The 16,292-nt window shown below is 42.1% G+C and overlaps 1 protein-coding gene across 1 annotated transcript in view; it reads right to left on the bottom strand.

Moving 5' to 3' along the window:
* The window catches only part of LOC138801815 (uromodulin-like), a 43,811-nt gene that overhangs the window by 10,040 nt on the left and 17,479 nt on the right, over positions 1–16,292 (bottom strand). The window contains exons 4-8 of the mRNA XM_069984912.1: positions 15,590–15,604; positions 4,942–5,745; positions 4,704–4,838; positions 3,189–3,385; positions 1,743–1,897 (exon numbers count right to left, since the gene is read on the bottom strand). Coding sequence (XP_069841013.1) covers positions 1,743–1,897; positions 3,189–3,385; positions 4,704–4,838; positions 4,942–5,745; positions 15,590–15,604 — 1,306 coding nt within the window. The remainder of the gene's footprint in view (positions 1–1,742; positions 1,898–3,188; positions 3,386–4,703; positions 4,839–4,941; positions 5,746–15,589; positions 15,605–16,292) is intronic.

Below are 16,292 nucleotides of genomic sequence, written 5' to 3'. Positions count from 1 at the left end.
GCTACTACTAAGTCTATAAAGTAAAGAAATAAAGACAAGAAACAAGTGAATTTTTTTTTTTTATTCAAATAAAATAACCCACATCCCTCATTGACCATTTTATAAAAAAAAAATCCAAACAACCACTGGTCATCGTCGTAGTCCAGCGAATCTGACGTAATCCACAGGATACCGACATCTGAAAAACAAAAAGGGAGAAACACACAAAAAACACACAAACAGGAGCACAACAACCATCATTGTTAAAGGTGTTGTGCTCCTTACAGTATGCAGCATCTTTACAGATCGCTGCTTACAGTCTGGTCCCCAAGGGGTTAAGGGAGGATGCATTGCATCCCCCTTAACCCCTTAGGGGCCAGACTGATGTCAAACTGCACCCATACCAGCAAGGAAGGGGTTAAGTGACACCCCTTCCTTGCTGGGATGGGTGCAGTGCTGGGGAGGGGGTGGGGAGAGCTGTATACTAACCCTCTGATGTCCCAATGTGTCCTCTTCGCCGGTCCACGGCACAATGAAGTCACTGTACTGCGGATCCGCTAATTATATGTGCGCGCAGCCAATTAGCTGAGCGCACATATGATTCAAAATGTTTCTTCTAATAATGCTATTGTGATAGCATAATTAGATGAAACATTTGATGTTTTAATTAAAGTAAAGTATTGATTATTACAGTTTGCTCTATTACCGGGTATATGAATTAATGGCTTTAATAGAGCTTCCTGTAATAATTAATTTTTAATTAATAAAACACATTTTCGTTGTAATAAAATTAGTTTCGTTGTTCAATAATTTAATTTAAACGAATCCATACTTGTGCAATTAAATATACTGTAAAAAAATAAATATATATATATATAAATATACATTTATTTATATATATATATATATATATTTTAACAGTATATTTAATTGCACAATGATGGATTCATTTTAATTAAATTATTGAACAACGAAAGTGACTTTATTACAACGAAAATGTGTTTTATTAATTAAATATATTAACCATTAGGGGAGTTTATTATTGCCGATTTGCCGGCTATATTTTTTTTTCTTCACTATTTTTGCACTTTGATTTTTTCCACTTTTTCATTGTAATAGCAACTGCAACTACATGAAACTATACCCTATCACACTCCCACTATTGTAGCTGCAATTATTCAGCTGTTATTGCAGGGTTAGTTTTCAAAAGTTCGCTCATCCCTAATAAAAACACCTAGAAAACACAAAACCTATACATGTTTGGTGTTGTCACGTCCGTAATGACCCAGTCTATAAAACTACAGTATATTATTAATCAAAATGTTGCCAATAACATAAAGAACAATATGTAAAGAAAAAAAATCGCTAGCATACGTTAATGCATTACAGTGCTAGAACTCCATAAAGTGAGACCTGGAAAGGTTTTTTATGGGGATTTGCTGCTGCTGTGGACAGTTCCTGACTTTCTGCTGCCACAGAGGTGGCAGCAGAAAGCACTGTGTCAGACTGAAAAGAAAACATTTCCCACAGGACATACAGCAGCTGATAAGTATGGGAAGACTGCAAATCTACAAATCTATATAACTTTCTGAAACCAGTTGATTTGAAAGAAAAAGATTTTCGCCGGATAACCCCTTTAAAGCCCAAACTATCTGATGCACTAATGCACACCATGACTATAACTAATACAAAGCTAGATAATGTGCTTACTATGTAATATACAGAATGTATTATTTAGTTTTATTTAAAAAAGCATACTGTACCTTATGAATGTGTCTGCTGATAACCACAGAAGTGTCTCCATATTTTTAACATAAGAACAAGAAAAATTTACAGTATAATTGAATATTCCATTTGCGCTGCTTGACTTTGGTGATAAATAGATGACATTTGTGTATGTCCAATGTGTTTGATTCACCTGTAACATGACAAATCAACTATCAACATAATAGAAAACGCGATAAACGTGAAACTCAAAAACAAGCCTTGAATGTTGCATTAAAAAAAAAAAAAATAGGCTAGACATAGGCAGCACAAAGGATAAACACCGAATGCAACTTTTAAAAGTCTGAGATTATGGGTCATAAAATGTAGGAATGCTATATTGAAATTTTTTTCAAAAATTCCGTTCACCAGTACACTAACATTTTGGCGTAAAAATTTGTGAACTTGGGAACTGAACCCTAATAAACCGCACTAAAACAGCTAAACAATCGTTTAGCTGTTTTAGTGAAGTTTTGGTGCATAACTTACCTGTCCGCACTTTCCCAGTGTACTCTTCTGTGTCTTCAGCCACCTCCAGCCCGCTCAGCCAATCGTTGACAGTCACTGGCTGTAGGGCTGTTCTGTCTCAGTCAGTCACTGATTGGCTGAGCATACTTTCACTCACATCTCTGGAGTGACAGACTGTTCAGCCAATCAGTGACTAAATGATTAGGGACAGCACTGCAGCCAGTGATTGGCTTAGCAGGCTGTCACTCTTATTTAGAGAGTGGCAACCCACTAAGCCAATCATTCGCTTCAGGGCTGTTTCAGTCAGTAATTAGCTGAGCGGACGGGAGGCGGCAGAAAACACCACAGAAGAAGACACTGATGGAGTGCAGACAGGTCAGTTATTCACCAAAACTGCACTAAAACAGCTAAGGAGAATGACAGCCCGCTCAGATAATCATTGGATGCGGGGCTGATTATCTCAGCCAGGCTGGAGGCGGCTAAAGACACCCCAGAAGAAGATACAGGGAAAGATATGCATCAAAACTGCACTAAAACAGCTAAGGAGAGTGGCAGCCCACTCAGCCAATTACTGGCTGCGGGGCTGTCCCAAGCTCAAAGAGGTGGCCCGCCGCACAGGGATCGCTTTGTGTGACAGGGTCCGCTCAAGATAGAGGACATCAGGAATGTGAGTATGACCTCCCTTCTTCAACAGTTCACCAGCTGGCCCCCAGGGGGTTAAGTGGGGATGCTATACATCCTTACTTAACCCCCTGGGAGCCAGATTGTACTGTCCAGTATGGCCTGCAAGGGGTTAAGTGGGAATGCTATATATCCTCTTTTAACCCCCTTGGGTGCCACACTGCAAGCAACTATCTGTACAGACGCTGCTGCCACAGAACGGCCGCTGTCATACACTCTGTGAACTCGGCCTAAAATTGAATGTGCAGTTATGTCAATGTATAACAAGAGGTCAGATTAATATTGTTTTCTCTTACCTCTTGATATGTTCCACAGTGACCACTCACTGGCACTGTAGAAATGGCAACATAACTTCTGTCAGTTCTCTCAATGACACTCTCACAATTGCCGTCTCTCAGATGAAGTGATGAGCTGCTATATCCCATCCTCTCCAACAAACACTTTCTGAAAGTCATTTTCATTTGGTTTAATCTACATTCTGGTGACATCAGGTCTGAAAAAGAACAAATATAGACTATAGAAGTAAAGATTAAAGGTGGCCATACATCATGAATAACTGATGATTAGAGATGAGCGAATAGTGAAATATTCGAAAATTCTAAATTTGATTCGAATAACCCCTGATATTCGTATATTCTAACGAATATTGAATCCCATTATAGTCTATGGGAGAAAAATAGTTGGGACCTGAAAATCAATATTCGACCACTAGGAGGTCACCAAGTGCACAATGACACCTCAGGAAATGATGCCAACATCTCTGGAATGCATATGGGACAGCAGGGGAAGCATGCCTGGCTGCATTTACCACTAGTGATGAGCGAACAATTTTCCCAAGTGTACACCGAAGATTCACAAACCAATTATAAATGAAAAGTAGAAGCGTACATTTTGGTCGTTAGCCTATTTCTAGTGCCTAATGCGAATAGAATTTTTACTGCGTTTTTGTTTGAATATTCAAACGCAATTGAATAGCACGAATATCGTACTATTCGATCAAATAGCTGTTCGATCGAATACTATTCGCTCATCTCTACTGATGTTCTTAAACGATCTTTCGGCCGTCAGTAATCTCTCCTGTCCCCTCTTTGGGTGGTATTTCACGGCCCGAGCAGGGCCCGTTCAACAATGTAAACGAGCGCCGATCTGCTAGATCGGCGCTCGCTTACTGGGCCTATTCCAAGGCCCGACAATCGTTTAGAGAGGGCTGCAGGGACATTGTTACCGATGTTCTTGCAGCCCTTGTTTCATACATTACCTGTCCAGGTGCAGGTCTTCTTCTCCCGGTCCTGCGACACAGCAGCTTCGGAGCGGCCCGTCTGAACTGACAGACTGCTTAACCAATCACTGGCCGCGGTGTCCCGGCCAGTGATTGGCTGAGCGGTCTGTCAGTTTAGACAGGCCGCTCTGATGCTGCTGAGGCGCGGCAACGGGAGAAGGAGAAGACCTGCGCCTGGACAGGTAATGTATGATGTTTGTGAAATCGCCGGTCGCCCGCTGTGCACCGCTATTCCACGTAGCGATGCACGGGTGGTAACCGATGATTTTAGGTTTGAACCTAAATGAACGATCAGCCGATGACACGATCATCAGGTGATCTTCTCTCTATTCCACGGAGCGATAATCGGCCGAATATGGTCAATTGAGTCAATTATCGCTCCGTGGAATAGGCCACTTTGTCCTCCTTATTCACAATAGCATTTAGCATGGCCAACCATTCCTGCGTTCTATATTGGGAATTGAGGGTTAAGCTGCAGCAAGACTACTCTGACTGTGGAATATCTCCCAGAACAAAGGGTTCAGACATTTACCTGCAGGAGTGTTTGGTGCTGATCCATCATTGTAATATACGGCATCACTGCACTGACATTGTGGAATGCCATTAAAGTTCCTACGACATTCTTCATCAGGAAAGCAGTTCATATTAGGGCAGCTATAATTGGATTCTATCAAAAAGAAAAACAGATTCACGTGCAAATTTATAAGAACAAATCATTCTTTTAGTAGTAGTTTAGTCCTTAGCGTTTAAAGGTCGTTGTAAGCACTTACTAAGGCAGTAGTAGTTATAGAAGAAAATTCCATCCAGCTTGTACACATAATATCCACCTGGACATGCTTTTACCGGCATAGAAAAATACCCCATACAGCATCGGTTATTCGTGCTCACACAAGCAGTACGGGAAACGATTCCATCATTTATAGTGGGATGAGCCCCATTCATCCAGATAGGAGTGTAAGAACCACATGTACCGGATGGCAGACAGTACTCAGGAATTTGTAAAGCTCCTCCTCCAAATCGATACCAGCCATATTTGTATGGACCAGAGTAAAGAGAGTAGTATGTAGAAGTTGTGCCAGAGGGACTGCTTGTAATTGTTGTATAGTTGAAACAAGGATTTGTACATGTATGACTAGTTAGGTCTTTAATGCAGTCTGTGCTACTATCATTACATGTTGTGCTTTGAAGACATTCATTTTCTACACATTGCTTTCCATCCCCAAAATATCCATAGGAGCAGTAACAAAAATAAGATCCATCAGTATTTATGCAAATTGCTAATGGATGGCAGCCATTAGGATAGTCACTTGCACATTCATCAATGTCAATACAGCCATTGGTTTCTTCATATATATAGCCAGAGTAACAGGATGCATTGAATGATCCAATAGAATTGACACATGAGGTATAGAGATAGGGGGTTGCATGCCACCACGAATTTCCTGCACATTCATCTATGTCAAAGCAGTTTGAACCGTTTCCAATGAATCCTTCTTTACATACACATTGCTGCTTATAACCAACATAATTCTCACATGTTGCATTAAGGTGACACTGTACGTCGGAGCAATTTCCTGCAAAAGTAAGGGACACATGTAATTCCAGGATATACTGTGCGAATAAAAATGAAGATCCAGTAATGACACTCACCAAACAAAGAACTGATTAGTAAATGTTTGCAGTATTTTCCAGAGCAATTATTACTATATGAAATTCTAATAATTATGATATATACTGTAGCTTCACCTCTGGCATTTGCAAAAATAGAATTTTGCACTGTTAGCGGGTCCCTCGAGCTCCGATCAGCAGCTTCTTTTCTTCCTGCTTCTTCAGCTGGGAGCATTAGATGACTGACAGCTTTCTCAGCCAATTGGAGCTGAGCAAGCTGTAAGTCATCCGACAATGTAGTAGAGGGGAGCCAGTCTTCCTCTGTGAAGGAATCATCGACCCAAAATGGCACTGGCCGATGTTGACAGGGAGCAGTTAAGTATGAATTTTCAAACTCCTGAGTGTGTGTGTGAGTGGACAACTGGAGTTGTCTTTTAATCATGATTTCCACAAAAAAACATTAGAATATCTATATTTTAGAAAATCAGAGTAAAAGTTTGCCTTTACTGCTTTTTTAAACTTTCAAATATTTTTGTATAGGTATTTTAATGCCTATACAAGGGCTATTATTATATCACATATGAACACTTCTATAACATGACACACATCGACAGTTTTTAGGACTAGGATTAAAGGGTGGAAAAGGATTGTTTCTACTAAAAGTTTAAGAAATAGTAAATAGATATATGGGGAAATGGGTCACCCCTCTCTTGTCCCACAAGATATATAAAAAAAAGGAGGTGACAGACTGGCCCACAAGACACATGCACACTGACTCTGACTGCCCCTTTAGTCGCCACACACAAAGGACGCAAACAATAAGTACGGAGGGCCCCTGCTCCCCGCTGCTGGGTGCTGCGTCTAGCTTTTTAACTGTATGCTCTCCTAATCAGTATATAGAGTTAAATGCAGCACTGTGAATGACAGAGCAAGGAGACATTGGCTCCCCGCCCTGCCAATGACTTTTGAGGTCACAGGCAACATTGTACCTCCGGTCACAAAGAGGCTGCTCTCTTTCCCTCCGACACTCATGCGCTCACAAAGCAGGAAAGAAGATGGTGCTAGAATGGTTTAGCCAGGTAAGTATGTTTACTTTTATAATTACAGAGGAGGATGTCTTTAGTGGGGTGGTGGGCTAACTATCAAAGGGCATTACCTACAACATGGGGGGTATTACCTATGGGGGATAATTACCAGGGAGGAATATAAAGAGGGCAATACTATATTATCTATGGGGGTTAGGAGCTAAAATACAAGTGAATACCTACAGGAGTATACTACCTACTGCAAGGATGCTAATGGGGATACTACCTGCACAGAGATACCTACCTTCTATATAGATGCAAACAGGGGCCTGACAACTATATATATGGGCACAGAGATGCTCTACTACTATATGGATATATAAAAGGGCACCTAACTACTATATATGCACAGAGGGACGCCTACCTACTATAAGGGGGCACAAAGTGGCTTAACTACTATTTGGGTGCACAGTGGGGGCCGAAGTACTATATGGGGGCACGAAGGATGTCTATACTGTGTGAGCAAGAAGCCAGATGGATAAGAAAAGGAAAAGTGAGCTCCAATCAAAGAAGACATTTTTGTTATATTCCCTATTAGTGTAGTTCTGGTGTCACTTCCACACAATAAGCCTCCACTTTGTATTCTGCTCTTCTACAAGTGTAAAGTGTACAAATGCACCTAGGACCCTCCATCTACAACAGCTGCAAAAACAACAACATCCAGCATTTACTGAAAATCTGCATCCCTAAGGATGTGTTATATTTGTAGTATTCAAAAGGATGATGGTTGACCTCAGGGAGATCAACTAGAACACCGCAGAGACACCATCACATGTCTCGACACAGTGTATTCTAGAACATTGCCCCCTGGGAAATCAAATATGGAATAGAAAACTGCAGAGACACCATCACATGTCTCGACGTCAGTGAACTAGCCAGACCTTCCCTCCGGGAAGGAACAACCAAGCCAGAGGCGTTCTCCAATGAAGGAAACCACCTCAGCAAGGTATCCATCCACAGACAGCCGTTTCGGGGTCTTTGCCTCTCATCAGTGTGGAGGTTTCTGGCTAGTGGGAGCACATGCCTATTAAGTGCATGCAAAAGGATACTGGTTGACCTCAGGGAGATCAACCAGAACACCGCAGAGTCACCATCACATGTCTCAACACAGTGTATTCTAGAACATTGCCCCCTGGGAAATCAAATGTGCAAAAGAACACTGAAGAGACACCATCACATGTCTCGACTTCAGTGAACTAACCAGACCTTCCCTCCGGGAAGGAACAACCAAGCCAAAGGCGTTCTCCAATCAAGGAAACCACCTCAGCAAGATATCCATCCACAGACAGCCGTTTTGGGGTTTTTGCCCCTCATCAAACCTACTCCACACTGATGAGGGGCAAAAACCCTGAAACGGCTGTCTGTGGATGGATACCTTGCTGAGGTGGTTTCCTTGATTGGAGAACACCTTTGACTTGGTTCTTCCTTTCCGGAGGAAAGGGCTGGCTAGTTCACTGACGTCGAGACATTTGATGGTGTCTCTGCAGTGTTCGTTTGCATATTTGATTTCCCAGGGGGCAATGATCTAGAATACACTGCGTCGAGACATGTGATGGTGTCTCTGCAGTGTTCTTTTGCATATAAGTAGTATTACCCCTTCAGGACTGGACTGATTTTGGCCTTCAGGACCAGAGCCCATTTTTTTTAAATCCAACCTGTCTCACCTTATCTGGTTGTAGCTACTTGATGCTATAACTTTTCTTTCTGATTCTAAGATAATAATTTTCTGATTCTGTGGCGATACTAAATATGTGTACTTCCCCAACATTTATTATTGTATTGGGGGCTATAGGGATTATATATGAATTTAGCTTTATTAATATTAGGTAGGTTTCACTTTGTTTGCTTTATACTTTATTAATAATAGTAGGTTTCACTTTGCAAGGACAGGCTCTGTGTAGAGATGAGCGAACTTTTTAAAAGTTCATTCCGACCGGACTTCCGAATTTTTTTTTACAGTTTGGTTCAACCAAATTTCGGATTTCTTCGGATTTCATCTATATGATACGGAGGTAGTGTATTTGGTTGAATTTAGGGCTCTACATGTCAGTAACATCATTATCTTTTTTTTTTAGACTTCAATATTCACCATTACAGGGTCTAAGGAGCAGCAGTAGTCATTGAAGGCCAGTGGAGGTCCAGCAATAGTCATTTGAGGCCGGTACAGGAGCAGCAGTAGTCAACATGGAGGCCAGGCATCAGCAACAGTAGTCAACAAGGAGGCCAGACAGGAGCAGCAGTAGCCAACATGGAGGCCAGGCTATGCTACACACATGTACGAGGTATATTTGTGTCTCAGGATAACACGTATGTCCTATACACTATCACAAGGATCCAACTATAGTACTTGTATATTTGTAGAGCACATTTTTGTTCTGTGCACCCTTTTCTCTCCTATGCCTAATCTATCTATCTTTCGCCCTCTCTATTTTTCTCTCTCAATCACTATATGTTTCTCCTCTCTGCTTTCCAAATCTTTTGGTCTTTGCTTTTCTACAATTGCTTCTCAGTAGTACAGCAGCAGCAACGTTTTGTCACTGACGAGCTGTGTGCAGTAACAGTCTCCTTCCTCTCTCTGTGCACACTGCGTCGTGTGGTCATGTGACCGTTCCTCTTAAAGCAATACCAATGTCACACAGGGGGTGGGCTACTGCAAGATCCCTGCTGATTGGATGTGTTCCGGGCATCATGGGAAAGCGCTTTTCCCACCCTGAACACTTCCTGCTTTCTAAAAAATCGGAGCGGATTTACAAAAATCCGAATCCGATCGGACTCGGACTTTTGGAAAAAAACGACCCGGATCACATACCAGCCGAACCGGTTCGCTCATCTCTAGCTCTGTGCACATGGGATTTATGTAGAGCAATGCGCCTCTGGATAAATCCTCAGAGCTCCGGAGCTGCGGGGACATTTGTAAGCCCGACGTAAAAAATGTCAGACTTACTAAATGTCCCTCATAGTGTAAACACTTGTATACAACTTGCTGCAAAACAAAAGAATAAAGTGTGGAAGTTCTTTTTTGTGGTCTCTGTGTGATTGAAAACAGTTGAATGCCTGCCACCTGTTGCCATATGTAAAAGATTACATACAGTGTTTATGCCTCTCGTGGCATAGTTGCCGCTGTTCCCTGTTGGCATACGTGTTTTTTTTGTTTTTGTTTTTTGGGGGGGGGGTGCAAAACTTTTATAAAATCTACAAATCCCTTCTCTTCTCAGAAATTATAAAACATCTTTAATGAAGTCTGCCAACTACAAAGCTTTTAACAGCCACCAAAATTGCATTAAGCAGGGATCGGGCAGGACAGGGTTACGGTTGGCCAGGTACTCACTCAACACTTGTCCCTTCTCCCTCCTGCTCCCAATAGGCCCCACAGTGGTGGAAGTTTCCCTAAGGGGTACCATGAAAGTGTCCCACAACTTCGAGAGTGTCCCCCTGATGGCTGTGGACTTGCTGAATGTCCCCAAACTCTGCCGGGAACTCTCCTCTCTGCTGACAGTGATGTTAGGTAGGAAGATTCCCATCATGTTCTGAATTACGTCAAAAGACTGCTCCTCTCTTCTGCAAAAGTAAGAGAGGATACATAATACTGGGTGCCGTGGATTGCGAAGATCCAGTATGTTTTGATCTCCATGATGTGGGAAATGCATTTTTCACGTAAAAAGCAGACCAACATGTCCACCATATGTGCCAGACTCTGAATCAGGATCATTTTGCTTCCCCCACCAGAAGGATGAGTCTCCATCTGTGCCTGAGTTCATTGTTTTTCATCTTGCTAATAAAAAAACAATGTCAATCATCCAGGGCCGTTTCTAGCACCGTGCTAGACAGGCCACTGCACGGGGTGCTGACAACTAGGGGGCGCCCTCCCCCACCTCACTGGAGAGCAGTGACATTGTACCCAGGGCAGGGGGCTCAGGCTTCAGTGCGCCCCCACACACAGCACATTCCCTGGGAGGCTCTTTTGTGACCTGTGACCACAAGGAAGAGGGGTGGGGGGAGGAGGAGAGCGATGGGCAGCTTAACAGTCATCAGTGCGGCCTTATGGGGGAGGGGGTCAAACAGAGCAATTGCCCAGCAGCTGTAATGGTCCGGACTGGGAATTATGTCATTGCTGATAATTGCTGCTGCCAGGTTTACTGCCCCCAGCACTGAGCTGCTACAGTGCCCCCCCCCCCAGTGCCACCTTAAGAAACTTTCCAGTTATTAGCTGTGTAGTTCTGTGCACACAAGTGAGACCCCCAGTCCTACCTCTGCCCTATGATTTAACCCTTCCTAGACTGCACCCAGCCCCAAAAAGTAAGCCCATTGTATTTGTGTATAAAGAGTGCATGTACAAAGCTATGTGCGATGTCCTATGTTATGTATAGTGTGCTGCTTGTGTTCTATGTATGTGTGATATCTCTTTGAAGCAATAGGACAGGCAGAATGAGCTGAATCCGGTTTGCTTACTCCACTTGTAGATTCCACCTCTTTTACTCAGTGTGCAAGGGCCCGAAAGTTATAAAGAGACATGGGGGCAGGGGTTATGGCACAAAGGCTGAAGGGGGTGCACATAGTGTAGTACATGGGTCTCCAAACTGCTGCCCTCCAGCTGTTGCAAGACTACATTTCCCATGATGCCTGGACAGCCAAATCCAAAACTTAACCTGTCCAGGCATGATGGGAGTTGTAGTTTTGCAACAGCTGGAGGGCTGCAGTTTGGAGACCCATGGGTTAGGGTATTGGTAGTAGCAGTGTCCTGTGATGTCACCAGTAGCTATTGGATATTAACTAACTGCTGCCTTCCACCTGCCCGTGTAACTTTTATGGTATGCAGGGGTGCATGGACATCATGAATTATTGTGTGAACAAGTCACAGTTTCACTGCATAGAAATTAGCAGGTTTAAGGAACTGGTCCATCTTGTCAGTGAAAAATGTGTGATGAGGTAATAAGGTAATAAGGTATTATACTGGTTATTTAGTGCCTCTCACTAGTGCTGATCTGACATTGGGCATGGGGATATGCTTTTTCACACGGCTTCAAAGGAAACCCTTTGATGCCTGGAAGGCAGGCATCAAGAAGGTGTAGGACACGTGCACATGGGGGGGGGGGGCACTTTTTTTCAGAGTCGCCCTGTTGCCAGAATGACCTAGAAACTGCCCTGCAATCATCCAGTTTCTGCCATTTATCTACTCTCTCCCTATATCACTCTAATAGTCTCTCCCTGCTTTGCTCTAACTGCCTGCTGCCATCCTGCTCTCTCCTTCACACACAGCCGACTGGCCACCCCTGTTAACAAACCACCTTATATAGAGAGGGAGGAGAAGTGCTGATATCACCCATAATCAGCCCTCCTCTCCTTTCCTCTCTGTGCTTTTATCACTCAGTTATTCTCTCCCTGCTCTCCTCTAACTGCCTGCTGCCATCCTACTCTCTTCGCCACACACAGCCAATTGGCCACCTCTGTTAACGAACCACCTTATAAAGAGGGGGAGGCGGAGGTGCTGACATTACAGAGGGGCCTGCAGCTGATTGGATGGGCACTAGGGATTATGGTTAATCCCATTCTCCTGCGCAGTGACGCTTCAGTCACCATGTGTGGCCGCCATTTCGTTTTTTCGCGAATTTCCTAACGAATTGGCGGGAATTCTCTTCGCAGAACAAAGAGAATTGATGGCCGATTCGCAGGGAATTTTGATTCGGCGGATTTACTTAGCTGATCTCTAGTTATTGGGATTCATAGGTTTTTAGTAAAGAATAATAGTCGGGGGCCAGGAGTCATATTTTATTTTATATTCTGTGATTTGGGACTTACAGGTGGTCCATTGCTTTACTTTATTCATGTAAAAAAATACAAAACTAAGCTGCAACAACCTATTACTGTCAAGGTAGAAAGTTTAAGTTTTGTCCCTTCCCAACCTAATAATACCAGCCTGCTACTGCCCAGGGCCCCGAGCCTCATTTATGAGTCTGAGAGCTTGACAGTACCCAACTTTTCCCAGTTCTCTTGATGGTGGTAAGTAATATATGGGGGTTAGTTCAAACTGTTTTACAGGCTAACGTTAAGTCCCTGCCTCGTAATAAACACTGTCTATCAGATGGCTCCACTACTAAGCTAAGAATAGGTAAACAAAAAACAAGCAAAAAACAGAACAGTGGTGAAACTGGGTTTTGCTTCTTTGGGCCAAAAAAAAAATAAGATTCACCAGATATTGTCACACAATACCAATGCATGAGGGTAGTGAGCTAAAATCTGGTGTCATTTTTTTTTTTGCCCAGGAAACCCATTGCATTTTAAACCATCCCCAACTTATCTTGTTAGGCAACATATATTTTCTATTAACAACAGGCTAATAATTTATGGCACCATGGAAATTAGGAGGCAGAGCATGGACATGTCAAAGAATGCTATGTTAACCCCTAAAGGTCAAAGCCAATTTTCGTTTTTGCGCTTTTGCTTTTTCCATTTTATGTTTAAAAGTCCATAGCGCTTGCATTTTTTCACTGAGAGACTTATATGAGCGCTTATTTTTTGCATATTTTTTCCATAAAATATGCTGCGAAACCGGAAAAAAATCATTTGCGCTGTCAAATTGAAAACAAAAACAAATTTGTTTTGATTTCGGGGAGTTTTGCATTTACGCCGTTTGCCCTATGGTAAAACTGACTTGTTATGCATGTTCCTCAAGTCGTTACGATTACAACTATATATAACATGTATAACTTTTATTGTATCTGATGGCTTTTAAAAAAAATCAAAACATTGTTAGCAAATACACGTTCCTTAAAACCGCTCCATTCCCAGGCTTATAGCACTTTTATCCTTTGGTCTATGGGGCTGTGTGAGGTGTCCCCATAGACCAAAGGATTGTTTCTATCGGTACCTTGATTGCGCATATACGACTTTTTGATCACTTTTTATTACATTTTTTCTGGATTTGATGCGACCAAAAATGCGCAATTTTGCACTTTGGAATTTTTTTGCGCTGACGCCGTTTACCGTGCACAACCAGGAATGAGATTAATTAATAGTTCGGGCGATTACGTGTGCGGCGATACTAAATATGTTTATTTATTTGTTTATTTATTAATTTATATTTATAAAATGGGAAAAGGGGGGTGATTTGGACTTTTATTAGGGGAGGGGATTTTTTATTAATAAAAACACTTTTTTACTTTTTTTTTTTACATGGACTAGAAGCCCCCCTGGGGATCTTGTATATACATACCACTGATCTCTCATAGAGATCAATGCTGTGTATATACACAGCAAAGATCGATTAGATTGGTCATAGATTGCTATGGCCTGCTGCAGGCCATAGCAATCTATTGCCGAGTCGGGATCAGCGGGGGGGAGATCCGACCCACTAGACACCAGGGATAGTGTGCATAAAGCACTTCAATGCAGCTGTCAGGTTTGACAGCTGCATTGAAGTGCTTAATTAGCTGGCGCGGCAACGGGACCCGCGTCGGCTAACAGAGGCACTGCCCGGCTGCACGTGTCAGCCGGGATCAGCGCCGTTCAGAGCGGGGTCCTGGCGGGACCCCGCTCTGAACACCCCCCGCGGCACCATGACGTATCAGATACGTCATGGGTCGCTAAGGGGTTAATAGTGTTCAGCATATTGTAATTGATGTGGAACACAAACCATGAAGTTACCCTACATGTGATGTGATTGTTAAGATTCCAATCACTTCACTTACTAAAAATCTGAAAGAATCTGCAATGTCCATGCAAGGTAAAGCAAGATTTTTCTTTTACCTCAGCAGCAGGTTTAGTGTTTAATGTTTAATGTAACCCCTTCCTTGCTGTGCTACTGTTCCTTTCATTTCTGCTCTTAGACCGGGTTCACACTATGTGCAACACTGGTCGGAAGATCTTCATTTGTGCTGAATTGGGATGCGAGCATAACAATTCCCCATAGCTGACAATGGAGAGTGCGGCTGGAGCCACAATCTCCATAGGGTGACCTGTCAGGTTTGTGTGGCCGCTATTCAATGAATAGCAGCCGCACAAAACTGACATGTCAGTTTTTTGTGCGGCCGCTAGGGATCCTGCCGGACTCCCTCAGCCTGCAGTGCGCGTAACTTTTGTATTGATCATGGACGTTGTTGCAAATCGGCAACAACGGCCATGATTAATACACAACTTACGTTGTGTGAACATGGCCTTACTGTGTAATCTTCAGCCCTTTTTTTTTTTACGTCTTATGTGTCTTATGTCTGTGGAAGTTTGTGTGTGTGTGTTTGTGTATACTAATAGCAAACAGCCCGGCTCTGGTCCTGCCCTCTGAAATAGATAAAATGAGAAATACCTGTGCACCATGTAGGGGAATCTCAGTGACTTAGTAATAGGATGAGAGGACTAAAATCACCTTGTCACCAATGTCTCGTTAGTTCCCTACTGTAGAACAAGAGGGTTTTAAATTATAGGCCACTAAATTTTATTATCATGGCAGCAATATTACATTATAATATAGGTACTTTACGTGAGCATTACGTACTTTACTGTGCAAATTTTAGTGCAACACATCATACTATAATGTGGACTGATATCATGAGGTTACACTAGAGGTGAATGTGTGAAGGTAATCTTTTCTGACTCCCTTATGACTAAGGAAGGAGGTCTTGAGTTGTACACCAAATTCTATGATATATTTTAGACACAGGATGGCTTTTAGAAATGCAATAGCTTATGTTATACATGTTTTTATGTTGTTATAGCAAATATGTCATTAACTTACCTGAGTTATCCCAACCTGTAAAAAATAAATAAAAACAATTAATATGATAATATGCATCAAAGCAATATAATAGGAAAAATGTGTGCATAAAATGAAATGTTTCAGCATTTAAAATACTGCATTACTTTTGTACACTCCACAAAAAACTGATATGTTATCTAAGTTCCTTAAAAAATACAATTACAATGATACCCAGTTTATATATTTTTTCCCAAAATTTTTTTTCTGAGATGTGATGTGGTAAAAAAATCATCAATTTCGCACTGTGGCAGTCTTTTATGCTTACACTGTTTACCATGTGAGATTAATAGTTCGGGCCAATCTGCATGTGGAGATTCTAAATCTGTTTATTATTTTTCACATTTGTTTCTTAAAAAATAGGAAAAAGGGGGTGATTTAAACTTGGGATGAATTTTGTTTATTTATTTATTATACTACTAAAGTCACCCTATGGGACTTCTATAAGCAATACCATAACTGCTCATAGAGATCAATGCAGTATATACATGCTATATTGATGGATGCTCTCAGCACTTGATTGCTATAGGCTGATAAAGACAGCCTTTAGCAATTGTCGGGCCATGGCAGTATCCAAGCTGTAGCAGAGGCCTCAGAAAAAAGACAATACCAGTAAACAGAGCCGAGGTCAAACACAGACAGAAGTGAGGTACATAATTTGGTTCAGGGATGCATTGAAGAAAAG

This window comes from Dendropsophus ebraccatus, chromosome 9 (assembly GCF_027789765.1).
Source record: "Dendropsophus ebraccatus isolate aDenEbr1 chromosome 9, aDenEbr1.pat, whole genome shotgun sequence".
In the NCBI taxonomy this organism is placed as follows: domain Eukaryota; kingdom Metazoa; phylum Chordata; class Amphibia; order Anura; family Hylidae; genus Dendropsophus; species Dendropsophus ebraccatus.
Note: the sequence above shows the minus strand (reverse complement) of the source record. Positions and strands in the feature narration are given on the sequence as shown.